This window comes from Martes martes (assembly GCF_963455335.1).
Source record: "Martes martes genome assembly, chromosome: 14".
Classification (NCBI taxonomy): Eukaryota; Metazoa; Chordata; class Mammalia; order Carnivora; family Mustelidae; genus Martes; species Martes martes.
The window spans coordinates 75,153,058-75,180,579 of record NC_137902.1 but is presented as its reverse complement, the minus strand read 5'-3'; the positions used below and the strand labels follow the sequence as shown (position 1 = coordinate 75,180,579).

At 47.7% G+C, this 27,522-nt stretch overlaps 1 protein-coding gene across 1 annotated transcript in view; it reads left to right on the top strand.

Moving 5' to 3' along the window:
* The window catches only part of CHRM3 (cholinergic receptor muscarinic 3), a gene marked incomplete at its 3' end in the record, with an annotated part of 222,396 nt that extends 206,583 nt beyond the window's left edge, over positions 1-15,813 (top strand). The window contains exon 2 of the mRNA XM_080823388.1: positions 14,022-15,813. Within this exon, the coding sequence (XP_080679514.1) occupies positions 14,041-15,813 (1,773 nt within the window). The 5' untranslated portion in view covers positions 14,022-14,040. The remainder of the gene's footprint in view (positions 1-14,021) is intronic.
* Positions 15,814-27,522: the final 11,709 nt, after the last annotated feature.

The window sequence follows — 27,522 nt, the reverse complement described above, 5'->3', positions numbered from 1 at the left end:
TCTTGCTCTGCTTTGTAGAATTCATTTGATTTTAAGGGTTTTTTGCTTTCAAGTCACTGAGAGGAATCATGATTTTGCTATGTCTTTTTCTTGCCTCATCTGCTTTTATAAGAAAAGGTGAGGGGCACCTGGGCGGCTCTTTGGTTCAGTGTCTACCTTCAGATCAGGTCACAGTCCCAGGCTCCTGAGATCGAGCCCCGCACTGGACTCCATGCTCAGCGGGGAGCCTGCTTCTCTGTCTGTCTTCCTCTCCCTCTCCCTTTGCCCTTCCCCCTGCCCGCTCTCTAGCAGAATAAAATCAAGTCTCTTAAAAAAAGATAAAAGAAAAAATGAATATTATTAGTACAAACATATGCATCAAATATTGACCCACTGAATTGTTAACTACAGACGATCAGTTTTACAATTCTGTCATGGTTATGAATTCTAAGACTTGGAAACTCCAAAAAGGTAAAAATGTCTTTTCACGTTGCTCCCAAGAATTTAGAATTTACAACCTAATAGTAAAATGAAGATGCATAGATACAAGAAACGATGTGTCAAATGTTTGAGTGGCCACCAGTGACCGGTGCGTGCCAGGGACTTCAGATCTGGGTCTGACCATGTAGCCGGAGAGAGAGGGCACCTGCTGGGTGATGGCAGTTGTGTCCCTTGCTTTATTATCTCCTCGAATGTGCTTAACGACCATGCAGTATTATTACTGCTACTTTCCTGCTGTGGCTCCTGAGGGTTCCGGAGGTCCCACACTCAGAAACGACCAGGCAGGACCCACGCCCAATCACCTCCCTCCCAGCGCCTTCAGGAGATGTGAGGAATGTCACCTGTGTGAGGTCCAGAGTATGGTCAGGGAGAGCAAAGGACGGTCACAAAATGATCTGTGGTGTTTGCTTTCCCAGGAGACTGGATTTGCCTTGTGCCCATGACAGAGGGACAGTTGAAGGGACGGGGTGGCTGAGAACTCCTCTTTCTCCGCAGGGGAGGAGGCTCAGCGCCGTGACGATGGGGACTCCCTCTTTCCCAGCCACACCTCCTTCCTGTCCCCAAAACCCGGATTGCACGGATTCTGTATCTTTTTGGGTGACCCCCGCCGAGTGGCACAGTTCTGGAGTGGCCGAGGTGGTCGTGAGAGTGCCGGGGGTTTTCTCAGCCTTCCCCGCCGCCGCCTCCGGAGCCCGCCGCTCACCTTCCCTTCCGGCCGCTGCTCACAGTGCAGCCTCGGTCTCTGCCTTCCTGCCTGCCCTGCACCCGCACCCCCTCCTCGAGCCCTCCCGTCACCAGCTCTCCTGTCCTAAGTGTGACTGTGTTCATCCCAGTTACGCGGGAGTGGAGGCAACACTTCTGGGAATGCTGGGGGAAAGAAACTGTGGCAGATCTCAGAGTAAAACCTTGAGTGGGAGAAGATGGAACCTTCCCTCAAGGAGGTGTATCGAGAGAGAAAAATTGAAACACCGTGCGCTCTGATGGGAGCATGTGGGGTATAGGCCTGCAACACTTCGCATAGGCTGTTCCCGCCACTTGGAATGCCGTGCTCTTTCTCTCCTGCTTGACAGCCTGACGTCTTCTTTCTCGAGATTTGTCACATACCCTCTGCTTGGCCATCTCCTCGCTGCCTCAAGCAAAGATGATTATGGACGGTCATCCTTCTGTCGCAACGACAGCGTAGTTGATGGTGTCTCCAACCAGTGGTTTCCGGGGAGCAGGAACCGTGTCCCCAGCCCAACGCGTGCAGTAAGCACTCAAATGCGTGGGCTGCCTCAGATCACAGCTGAACAAAGTAGGACAAGCTGGATTCCAGCTGGGGTGGGGGTGGGGGAGAGGAGGTTGGAGAATGTGATTTCCAGAGGAATTAAACATCAGCTGATGCTTGAAGAGACTTTGCCAGAGAGTTTGCTAGGTTGATAAGGGCCAGGACAGGGTCCAGATTTTCCTGGAAAATGGGATGCTCCAGTTTTCTGGATCTCTGTTATCCCTACTGGCCTCTCGGGCCGGGTAATTCTCCCCGGGTGGAGGGAGAATCTGGCGCCTTCTGGGTGTATATCAGCACCCTGACCTCCCTCCCACCCCTTAGGCATCGGAAGCACATTGTCGCCAACTGGGAACAAGAAAAATGTCTCCAGACAATGTCAAGTGTCCCGTGGGGGCAAAGTCGCCCTGGGTTTAGAACTCAACAAAGCTTGGCTCTTGTTTAGCCTTGATAAAGCCGTTCTATAAAATCAAACGAACAACCACAGAAACTTACCGTTCCTACTGGTGTTGAGGAACTGCTACAGGCCAGTCAGGCTATGCTGAGTGTTTTCTACACATTCTATCTAATCCTCAACTAGGATAATCCTCATTTTATAGACAAGGAAGCAGGATCACAGTGCTCAGGCAGCTGCTCACATGGCAGAAGGGGCATGTCTCCTGACTCTAATGTGAAAGACTCGGGGCACCCTTGTCTGCATGCCTTCCTAGTGACTGCTGCTCCCTTTGCAAACAGTGTTCAGTACGTGCGGGAACTAGGGGACAGAAGGGGGCATGCAAATAGGCTGAAGGTTAAAAGCAGATCAGATATGGGAAATATGTCCAGATATAAAAATACTCTGATAAAAACAGATCTTGAAAAGAAATCATAAGTAGCTTACCTTCAAGCAATCCTAAAACATAAATATCAAGCCGAAAGAACGTGCTTTGCCAGCTGTCCTTGCAGTGTACATGTTAGAAATACATAGTCCAAATGACCACTTTCACTAGATTTTTTTTTCATCAGCCTTATTTCTGCAATTATATTAGCTTTGATCTCAGTTCTCAAGCACTGTTCCTTACCCATTTTTCGTAGAAATCGTAAGTGAATCTTGGATCCTGAAGGTCTGCTGTGGGGAGGATCCGGCCACACGCCTTCCCTAGTTTTCCTTGAGAAAAGAGTAAAGACAGTAAGGGGGTAAGGTGTTGGCCCCTCAGGGTAAAGGGGCTTGATGTGTGTTTCAATTAGAACTACCTCTCATTTGATTTCTATGTCTTGCTGTTTTGCTGGAAATTCTATTAACAAAAGGTTTGGGGCTTGAGAGTGCTGATGCAGAGCGTGGGTCCAATGTAGACTTTTGTTTTTGAGGTAAAACCCTGTGATTTCAACAGCCACTGTTGTGCATAAACAGCAGAGATGCAAACACTTTGCCAAGCGTCCTTCATTTCTGTGGTCAAATTGCATAAAAACCTCTGAAAGGCCGCAACCAAGGGAGGCAGCATGATACATCGACTCTTTAAAAACAAGCTTTGTCTTTTTTTTTTTTTAAGTGGAATTTGATTCCCATTTTGGCATTCCGGAATGTTCTGTTCGCGACATGAGCAAATGCTCCATATTAGGGCACATCTTTCCTCCTGGCAGCTCCAATGAATAACAAGAGCTCAGTTCACAGAGTTTGGTTCTGACTGTGCGAGTCCGCAAAGGTTGGATTCCCTTTAAAGACACGTTTGATTGCAGGGGGTCTGCTGACCCTCTTTGATACCCTCCACGGACTGTGTGACTGAGCTAAGCGGAGGTTCCCCGTCACCAGCCTGGGGAAACGCGCTGCCTCTCCGCACCTGCCCACAGAGCTTGTTCTCCGAGTCGACTTTGCCACCTAGTGGCTGGCTCTGGTATTGCGTCACCCCGGCCAACATAGCTTTGAGGAAAGTCCCTTTCGCCGGGGCAGATGGTCGTGAATGGTGACTGTCGCGTCTGGGTTCGGAATACGGAGGCAGCACCAAATAACTGATCTTAGGGAAGGGGCATGGTTGTGAACTGCAGAAGTATTTTGGGGGTTTTGCATGATTTTTCACCGTTTTTCACAATTACAGTAATAGTGATAAGAATAATAGAGGTGGAATTAATTTAGACCTCTAGAAGACATTAATTTGCACATTTTTTCATCATTCCAGGAGGTATAAACGTTGACAGCCCCCAGTCCTTTTTTTTTTTTTTTTCCAGAACAGGTGACGCCAGGACGGTGTATAGAAAGTAAGAGCACTTTTGTCTCTAAGAATCCATCATTAGAAACATGCCTCACACTTACACTGGCCTCTCACGTTTCTCTAAGAACTGGCACATGGGTTTTCACATGGGATATTTACACGTTTTAAATTTTAAAATGCTATCCAGCTATTTTACGGACTTATAATCCCAGAAAACATTTTCTACAACTAATAGGGAGTAGCTTTCTCAGAGCCATCCTTCACTTCCCCCTAAACTTTGTATCCTTAAATAGTTAGCCACATTTTTTTGGTTCCCTTTCTCATTTTAAATTTTAATAAAAGATGCCAAGCTGCCCACGGCGGTGGCTTTCAGACGCTGCTGACCACCGCCCACAGTTCAGATCCCATCTTACGTCATGACCGCATATATGAACACGTTTTTACTCTCCTGTTGGCCCACTGATCGGGTTCTGACTTCACTTCTGAAGAACTCAGTGAGTCGGTTCTGTATGTGCTCGTCAAGAGAACGTAGTGAAAACGGTCTGGAAAAGTATACACTCAGAGACGAACTCAAGAGCCGAGCTATATATGCACAGATATGAGTAATCCACACGGAAGGCAAGGGCCGTCCTCCCAGAATCCAGGAGTAAAGGCGTTCAAGTCGACACCCACTGGCAGGATCGTGTTGAGTTGAAAAGCACAGCTTCCCTTGGGTCTCCTCACCAGTGTGAGTCAATCCAGTGAACAAAGATTATGAAGTCCCTTGATTAGAAACGGACAAGGTCTACGGCATGGAGGCTGTTGGGTCAGGACGAGGAAGAGGATGGTGCCTGGAAATCCTATCCTCCTCTCAGGGACAGCGCTGTAAACAGAAAGCCCACATCGATCATTTCATTTGGATCTCACTCAGTACCCCTGGTTCTTAGGAAATCGCATACTGTTTATAAAATGGCAGATGTATGTGAGAAAAGACATTAGGTGACCTTCACTTCCAGTAAGTATTTTTAGATATCTTTATGGAAGGCTTTTCTTGACATTGCGATCACTTTCCTCGGATGTCATACCAGCCAGACGTCCACTGTTGGGCCTCCAAGGCACGAAGATATTTTTAAGAAGAGGAATCTGAGGGGCGCCTGGGTGGCTCAGTGGGTTAAAGCCTCTGCGTTCGGCTCAGGGCATGGTCCCAGGGTCCTGGGATCAAGTCCCGCATCAGGCTCTCCGCTCAGCAGGGAGCCTGCTTCTCCCTCTCTCTCTGCCTGCCTTTCTGCCCACTTGTGATCTCTGTCTGTCAAATAAATAAATAAAATCTTTAAAAAAAAAAAAGAAGAAGAAGAGGAATCTGGCACCGAGGCAGGGAGAAGGTTATGGAAAATGTCTCAGGTACCGGGACCTGAGTGAAAGTTGGGAGGAGGAGGAGGGGCTGGTGTTCCCTGGCCATGTTCGGACACCCCCTGACTAGATCCGGCCTCACTGTGAAGGGAACAGGGACACCAGAAATGTACCCCACCGGGCTGGGGATAGAAGACGAGTGCTGTGCAGAGGCACAGCCATTGTGAAGGTCCCCTCTGAAGAACGAAGGGAAGAAATTTCCCTACAGTGGTGGGGAGAGAAGGTCCAGGACTGACAGAAGGACTAGGATTTACTGTGTCAGACAGGACGTGAATCATTTACTCATAAAGTGTATATCATCAAAAAATAAAAAATAAAGTGTATAAGATCTTTTCAGGCCATTAATACACTGATAAGGGAGTAAGGAATTTTATTTTTAATTTTTAATTTTTTTTTTTTTTTTTGAGAGAGAAAAATTGCAAGGGATGGGGCAGAGGGAGAGGAGGAGAGAATCTCAAGCAGGCTCTATGCCCAGCACGGAGCTGGATGCGGGGCTCGATCCCATGACCCTGAGATCATGACCTGAGCCAAAATCAAGAGTTGGGTGCTCAGCCAACTGAGCCACCCAGGTGTCCCAAGAATTTTATTTTATTCATTTTTAAAGATTTTATTTATTTATTTGACAGACAGAGATCACAAGTAGGCAGAGAGGCAGGCAGAGAGAGAGAGGAAGAAGCAGGCTCCCTGTTGAGCAGAGAGCCTGACACGGGGCTCGATCCCAGGACCCTGGGACCACGACCGGAGCTGAAGGCAGAGGTTTGAACCCACTGAGCTACCCAAGCACCACCCAGGCGCCCCCCCAGGAATTTTACTTTTATATAACAAGTTAAACTTCCGTTTTCAGGCCCCATCCCGCACCAGGAATCAGCACACACTTCACGGTTTACAACATCCGTTTGCTATCTACCATCGCCTGTCCTCCTGGAGAACCAGGCTCGGGGTGGAGGGCAAGATTCCAGGATCTTCCTGTCAGCTCTCTTCCCTGCCTCCCTCTGGCTTTGGAAACGTGTAGCTTTCTCCTCAGGGACATTACAGGTCAAGCTGAAGCCCTCTTTGTCCGTCATCCTCACCCTTGTCGTCTTCCCCGTCCAAGACGTCACTGCCAATGTGTGATTGGCATCCTTGTCTTTTGATGAGACTTTTAAGCATACAAATATCTATATAAGATACACGCTATTTTTGTATGTGTTTTGTTGCTACCTAAATCATATCATGTTTATTCATCACCCCACAACTTGTTTTTTCTTACTCAACAACATATTTTTAGAGCTTTTGAAACTTTCCTATTTATGTGTACATCTGTAACTTTCTGTATATGTATGTATCCAGCCATGAAAGCATTGCCAAGACCAGAGTCATGAAGCTTACCCCCTGTGTTTTCTTCTGGAAATTATAGCTTCATTAGAAACATATTGGCTTATGTTTAAGTCAATAGATGATTGATAGATACATAGATGATTGATCGGTAAATTAGCTTTTTTCTGCTGTATTTCCCTTTATTACCAGATTTTTTTTAGCCACTGTCAAACTGATGTTCTTTTCCTGATTTTTGTCATGGCAACACATGCTTCAGCAAACATTCTATGTAACCCCCCCTTGTATATGACTATATGCAAGATTTTCTAGAGGACAGACACGTAGAAATTAAACAGCTGGCTCGTGGTGCGCAGACTTTTTCCATGGAATTGATAGCTGAATCACTTTTTCATAGTAGTTGTAGCGGTGCATTTTCTTTACCAGTGAGGAGGCACCTAATGTTTCGGCCGGTACACTGTTCCTTGATGTTTAAAGACTCTAGTGTTTTAAGCTCTGTCTCTACCAGAGTGTTTCAAGTCAACTTTCAAAAGCCAACTTTGATGGGGGCCTGGGTGGCTCAATCAGTTGAGCATCCAACTCTTGGTTTCAGCTCATGTCATGATCTCAGGGTCATGGGATCGAGCCCCAAGCCTGGCTCCCTGCTCAGTGGGGTGTCTGCTTGTCCCCTGCTCCCTCTGTCTCTGTCTCTCTCTCTCAAATAAATACAATAAAAAGCAAACTTTGAGCATGGTCTCCCTGAGTTCCTGCAGTTGCAACCCTACACTGAGGACCTGAGAGGTTGGCATTGGTGGAAGGCAGGCAGCCAATCAGGGAAGACCTCCAAGAATTAGCTCACCACACGTTTCTTGCCCTCTTTGTAACCCACAGAGAGTGGGTGGTGGCTTTCCTGGGGTCCTGTTTGTTTTTCTTGCGATAAGAGCACTTAACATGAGATCTACCTCCTGAAAAGAATTTAACCACACACTGCAGGTCTGTTAGCTGCAGACAGCGCGGGCGTGTGCAACCTGGACTCACCTTGCATCACGTGTACCCCGAGTACGGGGTTTCTTGTCCCTCGCTGCCGCCACACCCGGCTACCGCCCACCCACTCTCCGCTTCTCTGCATTCTGCTGTTTCCGACGCCCCAGATAGGTGACTCATGCAGTATTTGCCCTTCTGGGACTGGCTTATCTCACGAAGCACCACCTCCTCGGGGTTCCCCATATTGTCACATTTCCTTTTTGAAGGCTGAGAAGTAGTCCACGTGTGCACGCACTGCATTTCCTTCACCCGTTCGTCCATCCGTAGATGTCTAGTGTGTCTCTCTGTCTCAGCTACTGTCGAGAGCGCTACAATGGACATGGGAGGGCTCAGAGCCCTCGAAGATGCTCATTTCAGTTCTCGTGGAAGCATTGCCAAGGACAGTGTCGTGAAGCTTGTCCTCCGTGTTTTCTCAGGGGAGCTTTATAGTCGCAGGTCTTACGTGCAAGTCTTGTGTCCATTTGTGTTGGTTTTGTGTTGACTTTTGTGTATGGTATAGGACTGGGGTCCCGTTTCGTTCCTTCGCCGGCAGCTGTCCGGTCTTCCCGGGGTCTTTTGTGGAAGAGGCTGTCCTTTCCTTGTTGTGTTCTTGGCTTCCCCTGTCAAAGATCAGTTGACCGTATATACACGGATGTTTGTGAGCACTCTTTCTGGTTACACGGGTCTGTGTGTCTGTGTTTAGGCCGGTGTCATACTCTTAATTACCATGGCTTTGTGATCTTTTTTTAAAATCAGGGATTGTGGGGCGCCTGGGTGGCTCCATGGGTTAAGCCTCTGTCTTCGGCTCAGGTCATGATCTCAGGGTCCTGGGATCGAGCCCCACGTCAGGCTCTCTGCTCAGCGGGGATCCTGCTTCCCCTCTCTCTCTGCCTGCCTGTCTGCCTACTTGTGATCTCTGTCTGTTGAATAAATAAATAAAATCTTTTAAAAAAAAAAACTTAAAAAAACTTAAATCAGGGATTGTGTTTTCTCTAGCCTTGTTCTTCTTTCTCAAGATGCTTTTGGTTCTTCGGGGTCCATTGTGGTTCCACACGGGTAATCCATCTGTACAGAGTAAGAAGTGTGGTCTCAGAGAAGTTAGGCCTTTGGCCAAATTTGCCCTCCTTCTCAGCCAACCCCGAACTCAGACCCAAAACACACAGGCTCTGAGACCATGGTTCTTAACTACCTTTCACTGCTTTCCAATAAAAAGTTATTAATGAAAATATCGGCCTCCTATTTTTTTAAAGATTTATTATTTGACAGAGAGACAGTGGGAGAGGGAACACAAGCAGGAGGAGTGAGAGAGGGAGAGGCAGACTCCCTGCTGAGCAGACAGCCTGATGCGGGACTCAATCCCAGGACCCTGAGACCATGACCTAAGCCAAAGGCAGGCGCCCAACGACTGAGCCGCCCAGGCACCCATAGCCTCATATTTATTAACAGAAGTGATGTCCATGCGTCTCGTTGTATTATAGCATCAGAGGAGTGTCGGTGATTTCCTAGACATTTCTCCCCTCGTAGCTATAAGTCGTAACAGGTTTTAATAATGTGCTTTGCCCATAATTTCCACTTCCTATTCAGAAGGATTTCTTTTCTTCAATGACACGTTCACCTACCAGATTCACATCCTCGTTTTTGCTTTCATGCATATGAAGGTATCAGGAGGCAATTATAGTTATCTGGAGTGAATGTATGATCATTAACTATTAACTTATTAATTATTGTCCTTTGGATATTATACCATATGGGGGGATGACAGGTTACTCTCCTTAAAGGGTCCTTTTGCAACAGGAAAATTCCTGCTCATTTCATTGTCTATATCCGTGGTATGATGGACGGAGACGAGAATATTTTTAAAATAAGAAAAAGCACCTATCTGAAACTTTAAGGGGTATTCGATATTGAATTGGTGTTGAATTATAAAGAGAACAATGGCCACCGGTAGACATGCCAAAGAATTTAGGTCAAAGATCACCTGTCTAACAGTTTGTGATTTCACAGAATTTCTAGTGATTAGCCAAGAAGCCGCTAGGTTCCAGGAGCCCCGGAGCGGGTATCTGATGAACCCAATACAGAGAGCTTGTCCCACCCATGGGTAGGACTCAATTCTGGTTTCTTTTATATTCTGTGTTCTCACAGGGGATAATTGGAATGGAATATTGTATAATTTGTGGTGTTCTACAGAATCACAGGATGAAATGAACCGGAAGAAAAGAATTGCTCTAAGGCATGTTTCTAAAATCCCTACTTACAATCTCCACTGACATTGGTCAGCTGAGCAAATTATTTGGCTCTTGAATTCTTACACACATAATATGATTTGATATTTTGTGTGTAATTTGCAGGGAACAATTTGACATTGCCTAAAATACGTGGTGCTTTTTAAAAACTATTATATTCAGATGCCATATCTCATCTACGGGGTAAGTCCATGGAGGGGAGAGTCCCGACTTCCCAAATTCAGTGGCACCGGTGCGAATGACCTAAAGCTACTAGTGGTTCTGTGAGAGGTGCTGACATTGAGGGTGGCGGTTAGGTTAGTTGGGACCGTTTGGGCGGCAGATGGCAGTAACCTAGCTCAGCAGCGTAGGCAACAGAGGAAATGGTTGGCTCCCATAACCTACAAGGTCAAGGGGGAAGGCTTGACTTTAGGAGTTTCTAGGTCAGGTTTTTTGAGAAGACATCATGGTCATGCTGTCCCCACGCTCCGCATTGCCTGCCGTCTCTCTCCTCTCCGTTTGCTTGCTTCTCAGGTTTTCCACGAGCATATAAGTGGGTCACCAGCACCTAAAAATCCCAAAGAACAGAGAGTTCCCCTCTCTTTCCCGAATCCGTATCAGCTCCCCTCCTTAATTTACTGCTCCTGCTGGCATGTTCTTCAGGCCCACTGCTGAGGCAGAGTCAAGGGCCGTGTGCTGGATGCCCTTCCAGAAATACATACTGTGGAGGACAGGGCATTTCCAAAAGGATGGCTGAAGGAAAGACAAAGAGCAGACACCCACTGTCTGACGCTGACAAGAAGAAACAAAGAGGAGAGGAGAGAGATGTATCATCAACACAAACGTAAAGCACTGGGATTACTGGCCATTACAGTTAGTTATAAGAAAATCGGCAAGGCAGGAGCTGTGAAAGTCACCAGAACCTGATCAGCATCACGGGACAGGATGGCAGAGACTTAGAAGGTGTTTTAAGAATTTTAGGGCGCCTGGGTGGCTCAGTGGGTTAAGCCTCTGCCTTTGGCTCACATCATGATCTCAGGGTCCTGGGGTCGAGCCCCACATCGGGCTCTCTGCTTGGCGGGGAGCCTGCTTTCCCCTCTCTCTCTGCCTGCCTCTCTGCCTACTTATGATCTCTCTCTCTGTCAAGTAAATAAATAAAATATTTTTAAAAAATTTAAAAAATTTTTTAAAAAGAACTTTAAAACATGCTGTGGGAGGTCATGTGAGATTCACAGCACACCCCAGGGGCCGGAGTGGGGAGCGGGGAGCAGGAGGGAGGGAGGAATGTAGTATGGGTTGCAGTCCAAACCAAGCATGGACAAGAAAGTTAGCCACTATGTCCAGGAAGCTTTGGAGCTTTGGAGTGAAAGACATTGGGGAGAGGAAGCTGTCCAGAAGGTGTGTAGAAGATCAGCAGGGCTACGGAGCAGATGAGAGAGTAATGCAGGACTAAGGGTGATCATAGGAAGGAGAAAGTAATACTCGTGGGCACATGTTGGGGAGGACACCTCGCCCGCCCAGGAGGAAGTGGCTGTTAAACTCAAGGACGGGACTTCGAGCTGAGGTGTCTGGTTTCAGACGGGTCTGTTCTCCTCTATCCGTGTGGCTGCAGGTGTGACGGGGAAGATGGGCGCACAGCCTGTAGGAACTGTGGGGACCCGGGAAGCAGGGGGAGGCAGAGAACAGATAGACATTCTGCATTTGCATCTGGGAAGAAACCCTCAATGCAGCCCAGTACCCTCAACAGCATGTAGCATTTCCCAGATACGGGCAGTCCTCGGTGGGAGTGAGCTAGAGATAAGGGTGAGTTGAGTGCCCCAACAAAACCCTCAGGAGTGAAAAGCAGTAAGGAAGAAAACCCCACCCATCACCCGTGATTGGAAATCGGTGCCTTGTGGGGAATTTCATCTCTGGATTATACAGGTGTTCTTTTCTGTAACAGAACAATATGTTAGAATATTTAGACTATCTCTTTTTGCTATTTTCAAATAGTGCTGAAGTAAATATATATAAATGTATATATGTATGTAAGTGTATATAAAATTATATGTGCATGTTGTGTATGTCCAACCACTTAGGTATTTTATGTGTAGGTATACACACACTCACAAAACATACGTACCACACATACACGCATCAGCTCCTGGGATCTGGGAATTTGTGCATTATTCTGACAGATGCTGCTAAATCACCTGTCACATTGTCGACCAATTTACACTGTAGCCACAACCACAAGATTCTGTCCTTCACACTGTTGTCCATGCTGCCTGCCTCCAATCATTTATATTTTGCTCATCTTTTAGGTGACAAATGGCATCTCATCTAATTTTTAAATGCACATTAATTCTACTTTAAGGAGGTGGATAACACATTTTAGCCAGTTGGGACAGGCTAGTTGTATGCAACATCTGGATAGACCGGTGGAGAGTTAGAGAAACATCACAGTGCAACGCAGAGTGGGAGGGCTCGAGATGATCTGGGTGAGAATCTCTCCCCCCTCCTCCTTCATGCATCGGCTTGATCTCTGGACACATTACTTAACTCTCTGTGTCTCCACTTCTCATAAAATGTGATTATTTTAAGGATTCAGTGAGATAAAGCATATGGTGATTTGCACAACGTCTGTCACGTAGGAAGTGTCCGATCTATATTCTCTTTGGATCATTTATTATTGCCCTGCGTTGGGCTTTGAGCATCCTGAAAGCCAGAGCAAAGTGAGTTCATTGTTCAAGAAGAAGAAGAGTAAAATAACAATGGACCCGACGCTTCTGTCACACATAGCTCTGTGTCAGGCTCCGTACTAAGCCCTGGACATACATTAAAACATTTCAGTGACAAAGTCTCTTTTAAAGTTCTCAACAGTTTATTCCACTAAGCAGAATGTTTCATTCTTATTTGTCTATGAGGCACGTGGTTCACCAAAACAGTTAAGTCACCCCCAGGAAGTGGCTGACCTGAGATTTGAACTTACACATTTAGGACTGCAACGCCCTCCTGCCACACGCTGAGGCCACTCCAGAAGGCGGCGTGTTAACCTGACAGCTCTCTGTGGAGAGACTTGATGTGGGGCTCTTGCCAGGGGATGGATATGTGTACCTGTTCGTATGTGACAGTTTATAGTTGAACCCTGTTTAGATCAAGAGCCTAAACACAACACAAGTGCTCCCAAGTGTATTGTGCTAGTATTATCAACGCTGAATTCACAGGATGTCACTTGTTGAGGAATGATTTTGGGTGGAGTGCACCGTGGCTGCTGATGTGAGCAATCCAAGGGGAGGAGGCGGGTCCCACCCAGAGCTTTCCGAGACAGCCTGGAGGTCTTCCTGGTGATGCTCTCACTGAAGCATCTCACTTATTTATGTATTTTGGTTAACAAGCATTTGAAAGAACCAGCTGCAGTTCTGCAAGCCTTTGTACACAAACGTGTGCGTGTGGGTGCTCAAACACTTTCTCGTCACCGAAGGGAAACTGTCCAAATACTGGAAATATCCAAAACTTGGTTTGGTCAGTGCAGAATATTCTGGCAAAGCTCCTGCATATTATCAAGCATATGACAGCTGCCTTGTATACTGTTATCAACCGTTACACAGAGCAGACACGCTGCTTCTCTAGCCACATCTTGAGGTGACACAGTGTGTAGCGATTCACACCCGTTTCCTCCCTTGTTCCGGGACGAGGCTGCTAACGCCCGGGGAGGCTTAAACGCTTGCCGACTCCCTAACACTGCATATGCCTCCAGCCTGGGAGAGGCCCGGGTCTGGCTGGATTAAATGCAGGTGAATAAGACCAGTGTATCGCATAAGCAGCACAGACACATCTCCTCTTTCCCCCTTCTCTTTAAAATAAGAGAAGGAAGATTTTGTTGGGGGAACGCATGACGTGGAAGGGTAGGTGGTATATGCTTAGGAACAGGGAGAGTGTGGACGGAAAGAACCAGGCACAAACAGGTGCATGTCACCTGCTAACTGTGCTCAGACAGATCGGTCTCCCCCAGCTCCAGGCCCCTCACCTTTAAAGTAAGAGAAAGAGCTGGATGTTTCTGGCCTGAGAGTAAGCCTCCTGTCAGAGGTCTCCCATGGGTTTTAAAAGTTGTGCGGTGCAAAGAACCAATCCAGAGAAGGCAGACGTTCTCCTAATGGCGCCTCTTCTCTCTTCTCTCCCCAGACTATGTCCGAGAATCACAATGAGCTGGCACACTAACAGTACAACCTCGCCTTTGTTTCCAAACATCAGCTCGCCCTGGGTGCATAGCCCCTCAGATGCTGGGCTGCCCCCAGGCACGGCCACTCACCTTGGCAGCTACAACGTCTCTCAGGCAGCCGGGAATTTCTCCTCTGCCAATGACACCACCAGTGACCCGCTGGGAGGCCACACCATCTGGCAGGTGGTCTTCATCGCCTTCTTAACGGGCGTCCTGGCCTTGGTGACCATCATCGGCAACATCCTGGTGATCGTGGCCTTCAAGGTCAACAAGCAGCTGAAGACGGTCAATAACTACTTCCTCTTAAGTTTGGCCTGCGCCGATCTGATTATTGGGGTCATTTCCATGAACCTGTTTACCACCTACATCATCATGAATCGGTGGGCTTTAGGAAACCTGGCCTGCGACCTCTGGCTCTCCATTGACTATGTGGCCAGCAATGCCTCGGTCATGAACCTCCTGGTCATTAGCTTTGACAGGTACTTCTCCATCACGCGGCCGCTCACGTACCGAGCCAAACGAACGACAAAACGAGCCGGCGTGATGATCGGCCTGGCGTGGGTCATCTCCTTTGTCCTCTGGGCCCCAGCCATCCTGTTCTGGCAGTACTTTGTCGGGAAGAGGACAGTGCCGCCCGGCGAGTGTTTCATCCAGTTCCTCAGCGAGCCCACCATCACGTTCGGGACGGCCATCGCTGCCTTCTACATGCCTGTCACCATCATGACTATTTTGTACTGGAGGATCTATAAGGAGACCGAGAAACGTACCAAAGAGCTCGCCGGGCTGCAGGCCTCGGGGACAGACGCAGAGGCCGAGAACTTTGTCCACCCCACGGGCAGCTCTCGGAGCTGCAGCAGCTATGAGCTGCAGCAGCAGAGCCTGAAACGCTCGTCCCGGAGGAAGTACGGCGGCTGCCACTTCTGGTTCGCCACCAAGAGCTGGAAGCCCAGCGCCGAGCAGATGGACCCCGACCACAGCAGCAGCGACAGCTGGAATAACAATGACGCAGCCGCCTCCCTGGAGAACTCGGCCTCTTCCGACGAGGAGGACATCGGCTCCGAGACCCGCGCCATCTACTCCATCGTGCTCAAGCTGCCCGGGCACAGCACCATCCTCAACTCCACCAAGCTACCCTCCTCGGACAACCTGCAGGTGCCCGACGAGGAGCTGGGGGCGGCCGACCCGCAGAGGAAAGCCAGCAAGCTGCAGGCCCAGAAGAGCATGGACGACGGTGCCGGCTTCCAGAAAAGCTTCTCCAAGCTCCCCATCCAGCTAGAGTCTGCCGTGGACACAGCCAAGGCGTCAGAGGCCAACTCCTCGGTGGGCAAGACCACGGCCACTCTACCTCTGTCCTTCAAGGAGGCCACTCTGGCCAAGAGGTTTGCTCTGAAGACCCGAAGCCAGATCACCAAGCGGAAGCGGATGTCGCTGATCAAGGAGAAAAAGGCGGCGCAGACGCTCAGTGCCATCTTGCTCGCCTTCATCATCACCTGGACCCCCTACAACATCATGGTTCTGGTGAACACCTTTTGTGACAGCTGCATACCCAAAACCTATTGGAATCTGGGCTACTGGCTGTGCTACATCAACAGCACCGTGAACCCCGTGTGCTATGCGCTGTGTAACAAAACATTCCGAACCACTTTCAAGATGCTGCTGCTCTGCCAGTGCGACCGGCGGCGGCGGCGGAAGCAGCAGTACCAGCAGAGACAGTCCGTCATCTTCCACAAGCGCGTGCCCGAGCAGGCCTTGTAGGGGGGGCTCGGCCCAGCGCAGCGGCCACACGCACGCATCCACCCGCAGACCTCCGGGGGGCGCCGGCTGGCGGTGGGGTGATTGCCGGGGTGATCAAAAGGGGTTTGTCTTTTTATCACCCAGATATGAAGGAAGCTGCCTGTTTACTGACCCAGTGAATAAACCCATTTTAATATAGAAAGTCAGACACCAATTCAGCAAAAAACAAAACATATTCCTAAATATAAAGAAATTTATTCTGAAATAGACTTTGTTTTTTTTTTCCCCTCAAAGACGGGGGAAAAAATGTTTCATAGCAATTCCACACCCAAATCGGGCTGCTGGGTTCTCTGAATCCCCGTTAGCGCGGGAATCTTAGCTGACTGTCACTAGCTGAGCCCGCCGCCACGTTCCTTCCGAGGAGCCCAAGCGGGGCGATCCAGGTCCCACAGGGAACACGTCAGGCTAGTGAATCGGTGGTTCAGAAATTACTTCATATGTTGCAAAACTGAACCTTCTTGTCCCAATAGAGCTTCCCCGTCTTCTTTGGTGTGTTGTTCAACTCTATTTGTGGACTTGATTCTTGCAAAGTACTGTTTCGTGCATTTCCAGTTTCGTACCAATAAAAATATACAAGTATATATATGTGTGTGTGTGTGAGAGAGAGAGAGACGTCTGCACACACATACAGTGTATATAATATACTGGGAATCACTGAGCTGGCAAATTGTTCTTGCAATATATGCTTTCAGTACTTTGATAACTGAAGTTCTCTAGGATCCTAACACAACATAAAAGTGAAATAAACCCAGTGTAATGTTTTGGAAACCAGGGCTTTTTTTTTTCCCCCCACAAACCATCCTGGGGAATGCAGCAGCGCACAGCCAGACTCTGAGTGTAAGCCGTGTAAGCCGGGTGATTTGCTGATCTCCTCGACAGAGCTCCAGCAAACCGGGGCCCTGCTGAGTGAGCCCCAGCCACGAACCACGTCCATGGGGTTCAATCTAATCGTCCAAATCTGAATGTTGCCCAACAAAATTTCTGCTATCTCAGCTGCTTGAAACTCATAGTGTCGCGCTTGAATGTCACACGCAGCAATATCTATGGCAAAGCGCCCCGGTGACACCATGAAGGGGGGAGGGTGGAGAACGTGGTGTTGGAGGTCCTGCTACCTGGCCCCTTCTAGATGCAAAAGGGCATCCCCCTGTGTTACCTAGCTGTGGCCAGCACTCGCCGGGGTTCCTTGCGCGACCCTAACCCAGTCACGGTGGGGTTCGGGAACTCTCGTGTCCTCCGAAGAAAGTATTAACACTTTGAAAAGTATTTCTTCAAGTTGATTTCCTTAACGTTTTGAAAAAAATGATTCTGTATCTCCTTTGAATTGATCCAAAAGCTCAATGTTGTACTGGGGGGGTGGGGGGGAGGGGGTGCCACCGTGGCTTGTCATTTTTGTCACTGTTGTAGTTGTTGGGGTTCCTTCTTTTCCTTTCACCGGGGCAGTGTGGGGAGCGGGAGGGGAGGGGGTGGGGTGGGGGGGTTGAGAAGAAATCTCACCTCTGTACAGGGCCTCGGGTCGTGGACCCCGGGCCAGGGTAGAAGCTGCTTCTGTGTTCACTGTGAGCTGGTGTTTACAGGTGACAACAGTGGGTGTGGGCTCAGTGGTGTCTGTGTTTCTGAACTATTTAATTTCATGTTCTGTTTATATGAAGAAATATTTATGCATACTTCACCAAGTGTCTATTTAATGTTGATAAATATTACCCTTCGGTCTTCAGCCGTGGTGTCCCTCGAAAGTGATTCTTTCAGGTCCCCCCAAGCAATCAGTGCGGTCCGTCGAGCTTTCCACAAGGCTGAGGAGAAGACGACGGCCATCCTGCTGGCAGCAACAAGTCCCTAACTCCTGGGGAATAAAAAGCCAACTGTGACTTTGACGGAAACGTGGAAAAACCACTCTTTCGTTGAACCCGATGGGAAATGAACGAAGCAACCCTCCACCTTGGTGTTTGAAATTACATGACAAGGGTAAAAAAATAAAAATAAAAAATAAAAAATAAACAGATCAGCGTAATTGAAAGAATATATATATTTTTGGGCCCACATTCAACCAAAGAACAAGAAAAACCAGAGACTATTTTCTAATACATAGAGCAAACTACGGAATGTTCTGTGATCCACTTGTGAAACGTCTGGTGAGCAACAGCATCTCTATTTTCCTACTCTGGTTGGCCTGACACTAATAAACATATGAATGCTGATCCCAGTGTCCCTGGACGTCCGTGATTCCCCTTCTTTTTGAAACTCCTGTCCTGCCTTCCTCCCAAAGGGCTGTTTCCTGTATTTCCAACAAAATTAGAGAGCATTACGTTTGAGAAATGGACAAACCCCGAGCTTTGGCACAACCATGAAGGTCAGTAGCAGCTTGGCTTGAACCTGATCCTCTCCTGACCCCTGTCCTTTCCTTAATGCTGATGATGGCAGAAAAGAAACTACTCCAAGCCTCTTGCTCTCCCATTTTAAAATCTCTTATGGATAAAAGCTGTTTTTGCATGCTACGTACTTCCTGTGTTTGTAGAAAGGTACGGCCAACTCTCAGGAAGTTTTCTGAGAAGGAAAATAAGAAAAACAGACTCCTTTTGAATATGGGGGACTTGGGATATGGGTGATCAAAGAGGTAGGAGTGTTTATAACTGGACAGAGCTACACGTGTCTTTCCCAAAGGGCTTGTCATGAGAAAAGGTATTAGGCATTTACATAAGATCAAAATATCTTCATCGTCAACCTATGTTATTCCACATGGATGAGGTCTGCAGAGCTTTCGTGATAATTCACTTTAATGGAAAAAGCAAAATAAGCCTAAAATAAGCCGCACATGAAGAACACCCCCCCCACACACACGGACATATGCACACACATGTGCACACACGCACACACTTGCACGCACACACATCCATCCTCCCAGCTTCTCTTCTCCAGGCCTTACCAGATGGGTAAGAGAAGTAACCTGTCTGGTCCCCTGTTTCCCTTGGCTCTGTTCTCTTGGCCCATCCCCTATCTGGGGTCTCTCTGCTGGTTTCCCTACTATCCTGAATCGTCCTTGCCTTAAATCCAGCCTTGACTCAAAGTACACCCATTTCTGTTTACCCTTTCACGTACAATAGTTCTACACTCTGACAGAGAATCGGGATGCATTAGGCATCATCAGGCATTAGAAGCTGCAGTGGGTAAAGATCTAGAAGCGTCTCTGCTTTCTCTCTCCACCGGCCTTGCAGAAGACAGGCAAGTTCATGGCTCTGGAAAGGGGTGAGAGCCCCTGCGCATCACCCTGGAGGAGTGGGAGGGCGGAGTCAGCTGGAGAGGGCGGCCTCATGAGGGAAGCGGGGCACCAGGGCTCAGGCTGGTGGAGGAGGCTGATACCACACAGAACTAGGGATTGCTCTGGTGTCCCATCCTTGACTCCCAGAGGGGGACATAATACTGAGACATCGGACGGTCCATCACTAGCAGCTTCAGAGGATGAACAAAAGTAGCACAAAGAAGCACTAAAGGTCACCAGGGACTTATATGTCCTCTGTGCACCCCTGCATGTCGCTTACACTCCCTGGGTTGTCTCCAGATGCTCGTGCTAATCAACAACACGAAGGCATCTGAACTTGCCCTCTGACAGCGGACAGATCAAAGCCGAGGCCCAGGGCAGGTATAATGGTGTGCCTGATGAATAGGCGAACACATCACAGACCCGGGAGACTTACTGCCTTACGTTTCGAGACCAGAAGTCTGGGGGACCCACGGCTTGTTGGTGAGCCCGGGGATGGACTGCTCGCAACGCCCCCGCAGCCCGGGACCCACCTGAGGCCTGATGACCTTGCAGACAGAGCCACTGGGGAGTGGGTGCTCTCGGTGCTGCCCTCGTAGTTCTCCCAAAGGGACCAAAACCGCAGAGCACCGCACCCAGGACACGAACCCTTTCCTCAAGCCTCTTCCTCTAAAAGAACACGTTCCCTCCACTACAGTGTGCACGGAGCTCAGCTCAGCTGGGAGCCATCCGGCCTGCACTTAAGGTCCGAGGATGGTTTCTTGGCTTCCCTCTGTGGGTGCAAGCCATGGGCTCTCTCTCCCTGTGCTCTCACAACTCTATTTGGTATATGCTCAGCCTCCACCAGGATTACTGCTCCAGACCCAGAGGCTGACTCTGGGGACAGTAACCCAGACCTCTTCAGAACCAGGTATTTCCATCTTCTTTTTCTGGCTTTAGTGAGGAAGGAGGCTACTGAGGGACCCCCCCCCAAAAAAAAGATGAGTTAATAAAGCAACTCTACCCCATGACGTTTGCACCTGCCAAGTGCTCTCCTGGGTGGCTCCGACACAGGCAGGTGTTCCTGCTGCTCCTGAGTGGACACAGCTACATTCACAGCCTCATGTACACGTGGTGGACAGGGCACTCGGACGTGTAGACGAGAACCCCAAATGCTTGGTGAGAGCCAGTGTTTCAGAAGAACGTTAGGCCTGTGGTGGTCATAGCAGAACCCTCCAGCTCTGGCCTGGCCTGGGGTCACCCCCACTCTGAGTTGCATGAGATAGCTCGTGAAAGGCAAACGGAAAAGGAAGCTGTAGGCTCCGCGACGGAGAGGTACTGATAACACTGTCCGCACCCAATTCAGACTCCGTAACTCTATCTTAACCTTAAAAAAAAAAAAAAAAAAATTATCTCGAGAATATGAAAGTCTCTTATTGTTCCTTCTCAAAGTCCAAAATACTTCTTAACAATTCTGTAATTTGCACATCGAGCCCCAAACTATTTTTATCCTCAGTTCTGTGAGTTTCTTAACAATACAAAGCAGGTCTCACGCCTCTGTCTGCCTCCCCGTGGCTGGCACGACGTCCGTCAGAGAATGGACACTCAGTAAATGTTGTTGAATGTTTAACGTAAACCCCTTACAGACCACAGAACGAGTACTTATCAGAACTGTGTGCAGCCCGGCCCCACACTGCTGCGGTAGTCAGGGGTCACCAAGCTGGGCAAGTCACTTAAGGGAAAAATGTGATGATTCTTAGCTCATGAAATGTTCCTGAGCAACAAGGAGAAATATTGTAAACAGACTTGAAGTCGTTGATGTAACGAAGAATACACAAAGGGAGGAAAAAAACCAACTCTCTCTTTTATCCCTAGAACTCGGGAACTTTTTACCAGACTGGTGAACTTCTGTGATCCTTCCTGGTCGTCCGAGGGGAGGTGCTGCGAGGGCCGGCAGAGGAAGACACGTTTTCCACTTGTGCACGTGAGGATCTGTCGTTGGCGCCAAACCTGGTCTGCGTGCAGTTCTGCTCGGTGTGGGGAGCTGGGGAGAGTCCATGCTGTTCTGCAACGACACGAAAGTCCGGTTTTAATCCTTTCCTCGTCCAGTCCCCGGGCTCTTCCGCTTCCCACCTACCACCCTCCAGAGAAACTTCCTTGGGGCTCATGCTTGGAGCCATGGAAGGCGACATTGCGAGTGACACCTATTTTCTTTTCTTTTCTTTTCTTTTCTTTTCTTTTCTTTTCTTTTTTAAACACACGGGAACTAAGTTGGTGCAGGTCTGAGGGATAATTAAACGACAACGGGCCTCCCAAGTTGGGGCGTGAGCACACTGATTTCTGGGGGCAGGAAGCCTTGGGGGCAGCACCTGTGATGCGTCTGGTGATCACACCCTTCTCGTTCATGAGGCTATAGTGAGAAACCACTATCCAAAAAGAGATGACGGCTCTATATTTGCTTTGTAAGCAAAAGGCATGTATCATAGTTGCATCTAAAATAGTGTCCACATCTTTACCAAAGGCACTGAATTTTACCCGTTTTTATGACCTGGTGGCCTCCCCTTCCTCGGGAGGCATTTCAGGTGCCCCCTCCCCCACCCCATGCCACGCTCATTCTTTCTCCTGAAAATATATCCATTGTCTGTACTATAAAATGATGCCTGCAACTTTGTGGTGATATTATCCCCTGAGTTTAACAGTGAAATAAGGAAATAAAACTATTAATAAACAAAGAATGTGGTTTGCCTGTTTTGTAATCTACTCGGCAATAGCCGTTTATTGTGTGAAAGGGAGAACACACAGAAGGGCTCGATCTAGAAGAGGCCAGTATTTGCACTGACTACTCTTTCTTTTTTATTTTCTAGAATTTTCTTCAGCCACCAAGACTGCTGCTGTCATTACCCAAAACAATCACTATGATATGTTTAGGGGTATATATTAAGCATGCATAAAATACGTCTACACACACGGTCCTTATTCCAAGAGTGTAGGTGATGAAACCTACTTCTCTCTAGATAAATGCATTAACAAGGAGTTTTATTTCCCTCCTTTCAAAAGAAATGCTTATCTTCTTTTCTCCTTTATTTTAGAGTTGTTTGTCTATTTCCTTGGACCCATCAGAAATGTTTTCCTACCAAAAATGCAAGCATTATATTTAATCACATTGCCTTTAAAATTATTACAAATGTAGATACAAACTGAAGTCACTCTTAGCAAGAGACATGATTTTTTTTTTAATGTCTTGCTTGGTTAATTAGGCACAGCCACAGAAACCAAACACTGCCTCTTCAGTGCAGAAATTTCCTGACTTTCACCTTGCAAGTAAAAGCAAGAATATGTCTTCTGAATCTCTCTTTCTCCTTTGTCATTAATTAAATCCTCATTTTGGGTTTACAATTTGGGCACATGTTCTCTGGACCCTAGGACAAACCCTGTCTGATCTGACATACCACTTGATCCAAGGACATCCGAGCAAACTGCTTCTCTTACACCCTATGATAACAGGCAGTTCTATGTGAAATTAATACTGAGATTGAGGAAGAAAAGTTTTCTGTTGTACCAAAGTCTTCCCTAACTTGCTACATCAATTTGGTAGATGTAACTGTAACTAAAGGGAAAAAAACTCAATGGCTGAGACTATGGAAAAATTAACGAGGCATAAGAACATGTTAAGCTGGAAAGACCAACCAGGCACAAGGTGATTTTTAGCCAAGAGGGACTTTGGAGGGAAGTGATAAATGGCTTTTGGGAGGACCTGCTATTTCTTAATCTGAATGGTTACAGGGGAAGCAATTCGGTAAAACACAACTCTGCTGTCTTGACCTCAGTCAGTGAATCCAAGCGTTAGTACCTAGTTGGACTGACGAAAAACTTCCCGTAGAATTTTTAATTGGGGGGATAGAGGCTCTGGGGCCAGTCTCCTCTCACGCAGCCAGGACTGGGAAACCCGAGCCAGCAGCCGTGTTTTACATCACCGGTGTCATAGGAACACACTGGAAGCCGATATGGAGAAAACGGGGAGACGAATCAGATTCGAGAGACAAGAGAAAGATGCCGTCTACCCCTGGTTTCCCCGGGGTCCGGCGGCATCGTCGCACTCCTCCCAAACACTCCTCCCAAACGCGGCCAATCGGAGGTAGTTGGCCTGTCCCGGGTGTTCACCAAACTAATCTAACGTTTTAGTTTAAAGGCACTGGGTCAAGTCTCTATTACTTGTGATTAAGTAGGACTACCCACTCCCAGGGGAGTGAATTAGTTAATACAAATGTCTGTGAAATCTTAAATTGTTTCACTGAGAAAATGGGATTGGCCATTCAGGCTTGATTGACCATTCAGTTGATTTAAGTATTCCACAATTAACTAAATTTCTATTTGAATTTTTTTTAAGATTTATTTATTTGACACAGAGAGACACAGCGAGAGAGAGGGGACACAAGCAGGGGCAGTGGAAGAGGGAGACACAGGCTTCCTGCCAAACAGGGAACCTGATGCGGGGATCGATCCCAGGACCCCGGGATCATGACCTGAGCCGAAGACAGACACTTAACTGACTGAGCCACCCAGGTGCCCCAGGGGGATGTTTTAAATAAAAAGTCAGTATTAGTGGCCCTCTCTCTCTCTGCCTGCTCTCTGCCTACTTGTGATCTCTACCTGTCAAATAAATAAATAAAATCTTCAAAAAAAAAACTAAAGTACTAATGCTCTGGATTTACTAAATGATGTAGCTCTTTTAATATCTTGTTTGTAAATGACGTATCTATCACAGTTAGTCTTTAATTCATCTTACCAATTGTTCTTTTCCATTAAAAATACAGGGATTTTTTATTTTTAAATGATTTTCCTTATTGGATTTGGAGGAAACTATTTGCAGCAACAAGGTGGGCTGGGGATGGATTTGACCTAATCCCAGGCAGTATTTTTCTCATGACTAAGACGGACTTCCCCCTCTCTTAACTAACTTACCTTTTTTTTGAGTCAAAGCATTCTCCCTGAGTAATTAATTCATAAAGATGACAAATTTGGTATGTGTCCTTCTGCTGTGGACAGCCGCTCACAAGCTAGGAAAAGAGAAAACAGTGGTAACAGTATATTCATACACTCGCTGTAGGAATGATTCTTTGACATTCAGTTTGGTAAGGCCGATGAAATTTTAATAATAATCTAGTTCAATAAATTGTTGGCACACAGACAAACAGACCTCTAAGTGACACAACCCCTGAACCCTGGCTTCTGAAACACAAAGAGCCTGTAGGAATCTGCCCATGTCAGCGGTTCTGCCAGCAGGGACAGCTATATTTAGAAGTAGTGGACGTTGCTGTCATGCTATCCAGGTTAGCTTGAAACGAAAAGGGTCCGTAGAGGCTCCTGCGAAATCGAGAGGAAGGTCGTAACTAGCAGGGATCACTAAGGAGAACCAACACTACCCATCGGCGGCACGGAGTGCCTTTAGCTGTGGCATCCCGGAGAAGGGCCTCCTGTGAAATCAACTTCCGAATGATAGAAAAAGGCCGGCTTTTGCCACTGAGCCAGAAGTTAAGTACTTTCCCAGCAGCCTTGTAAGAAAGTCAGCTCCACCCGGCCATGGGCATGGGGACACAGCCCTAGCTGGTCACAGCAGTAACGGGAGCATAGATGGGGCGGTGATCAGCTGGGGGAGGGGGGTATGGGGCGGTGACCAGCTGTGGGAGGGCCCCTCTCCCACATCTCTCCCCCTCCCCTACCACTCCCCACACCCAAAGCTTCAAGATTGGACTCACTCGAGGCTTCTGGAAGCTCCATCTAGGCTACCTACCAAAACTGCCTTCCCTTTGTGGTTGTATCCAAACAAAACCTACACACCTGAGCTCTCCTTACCAAGGTGGAAAGCCTCGGTTAATACACCAGCCTCTCTCACCGTCCTGCTGTCCCCGCCCACCAAACCCCTTAAGTTAAGTCTCCCCTTGTTGACACCAAACATATAAACTTCATGTTTGCTTTCTAATTCGACTTAAGACTTCCCCCCTCTGAAGTCACAGAAATGATTAAGTACTATCAAGCAAGTGGTAGCTCATTGTGTTAGCTCAGCGCTGGCAAACAGAAGTGGCTTTGACTGAGAAGACAGAACCAATGTGTAAAAACAGATACAGAGATAAATAAAACAAAAATAAACAGTCACGGTTTGTTAAGATATCATGGGTTCCTCTGTTTTCTTTCAGGATTCCAAAATAAGATTGGGATCTTAAAGCATGAAGTTTGAGCACTCCTGGGTGAAATGTCATAAATCCTTTAGTTGGAAAAAACCCTTTGCATTTTCTCCAGTCAAATTTATATTCAACACAAGGGTCCCTCCTTCTATCGCATCTTTGATGGCTGACCCCCAGATTCTGTGCAAATAATTCTAATGACAAGAAACTCATTAAGACAAGCAGACCACTTTGTATTTAGAGAGTTTTAATTGTTTTGTTACACTTTATCCACTGGCTGTAGCCTTCCCCTCTAGGGCACTGATCTTCCGCTGGGCATACACGAATATCATTGTGGACACACGAGGACTTTCCAGACAGTACTAGAATATTAGAGTATTATTATACTAGATACTAGATAGTAGTATTATACTAGAATACTAGAGTACTAGAATGTGGTCAGTTTAAGGAAGTCACTTGCTAGGTCCTCAACTGTCACAGGTGCTCCTCGAAGCTGACCCGCCTAAAAGATCATTTCCTCCTTCACACCTGCCTTTCTCCTACTTGACCTGACATGCTTCTCTCCCAGCCTGAATCTCACTCGTGTGCACGAATAATCTGGACAACAAACAAAAGGACAGTTTTAAAATGCACAGGTCTCAGAGAATGTCCTGTGGCAGAAACACAAATAGAGCCTCCAAGGAATACTGAAGGGAGCAGTGTCTTATTTTATCCAGAGAACAAACTTATGCTAAAGCTCCATGCTTCCACCTACCCAACCACGCATCCGTCTGTCCGTCTGTCCGTCCATCCATCCATCCATCTATTCATGAATTCGAACTCAAAGGTGAGGTAGTTGTCAGAAGAGCAAGTATGACCACATTTATTTAAATTGGAAAATTAGGTCAGGTTTTTTCTAACAAAGGAAATGAATCTGGTTGATCAGCGATGAGGGCTGCCTTTGCCAGTTAGATTACAAGGTATAAATTTTCCATAAGGTGAATGAAAAAATCTACACTACTGGGGTTTTTAAATATTTTATTTATTGAGCAAGAGAAAGAGTGACTGTGTGTGAGCAGGGAGAGGGGGACAGGGAGACAGAGGATCTCAAGCAGGCTCCCACTGAGCAGGAAGCCCGAGGCAGGGCTCGATCTCACGACCCTGAGATCACGACCTGAGCCGAAATCAGGAGTCAGCGGCTCAACAGACTGACCCACCCAGGCGCCCCCAGAGTTTTTATTAAAAATGTGTTTAATGAACAGAGATCATATGGCATATGTAGGAAATTACATCCTTTGAACTTATATTGAAATGATTTACAGACAAAAATAAATTTGCAATAAATTTGCAAAAAAAAAATTTGCAAGAGGCAAATGGCTTTTACATTTTTATGTAAATGAGGGGGGAAGCAGTGCGACAGAAGACAGAATAAGAAGCCCCCTCATCCATATGGCGTATCCCTGAATATATGAAGACAACTCTCATTTCTCCCACACCACCGACTCTCCACTCGAAACCTCGCTGACAGCCTGAGCCATCCCTCATAATTCATGGTCAAGGGCACCACTGAGGCGGAAGGAGCAAGTGATCTGAGCAAGTCCCAGCTCTGCCTTTCCCCGGGGGCCCAGCGGACACCCGCATGCAGCCCTCATGCTCAGCAGGAGGCTGGTCCAACCTCACCGTCCACAGAAAAGCACCAACCAAAGACAAGGCCCGCCCCGTCAGCGTGCACGACCGCAGCTCGCATCCCTGACTCCGGCGAGCCGCAGGGCCCGGGTCTGTCTCAGGCGCCATCGACAAGCAGAGGAGAGCCGAAAAGTAGGAGCCCGTGGAGATGGGAGGCGGGAGGGAGGTGTGTGTCCGCCGACGCGGAGACGCGCAGGTCAGGAACCACTGACGCTGTGGCTGGGGTCAATGGCATTTTAGAGACAGGGACATCACACATAGGAAGGCTACGCTTCTGCGAGGTAAAGGCTGCTGTGTCCTTAGCTTCGTTCAGTCCCTTACTTCTCTGTCACCACCACGGCACTCCCCACCCCTCCTGGCCAAATCTTGTGCCTGAACCTAGAGGTTTCTGTCAGTCTCCCTTCAAGGCAAAGGCCAAGGCAAAGCGACAAGGAGTCAAAAATCTCAACTTCTGAGCGCCCATGGCTTTCCCAGGAGAAAAAGACATCTTCAAAGCCATAGCTCTCCAAAGTCACAGAGAGAGAAAGAAAAATGTTCTAGGAATTTCTAAAACCTCCCCTGGGCTCCTGCCGACGGACATCTGCCTCTGGG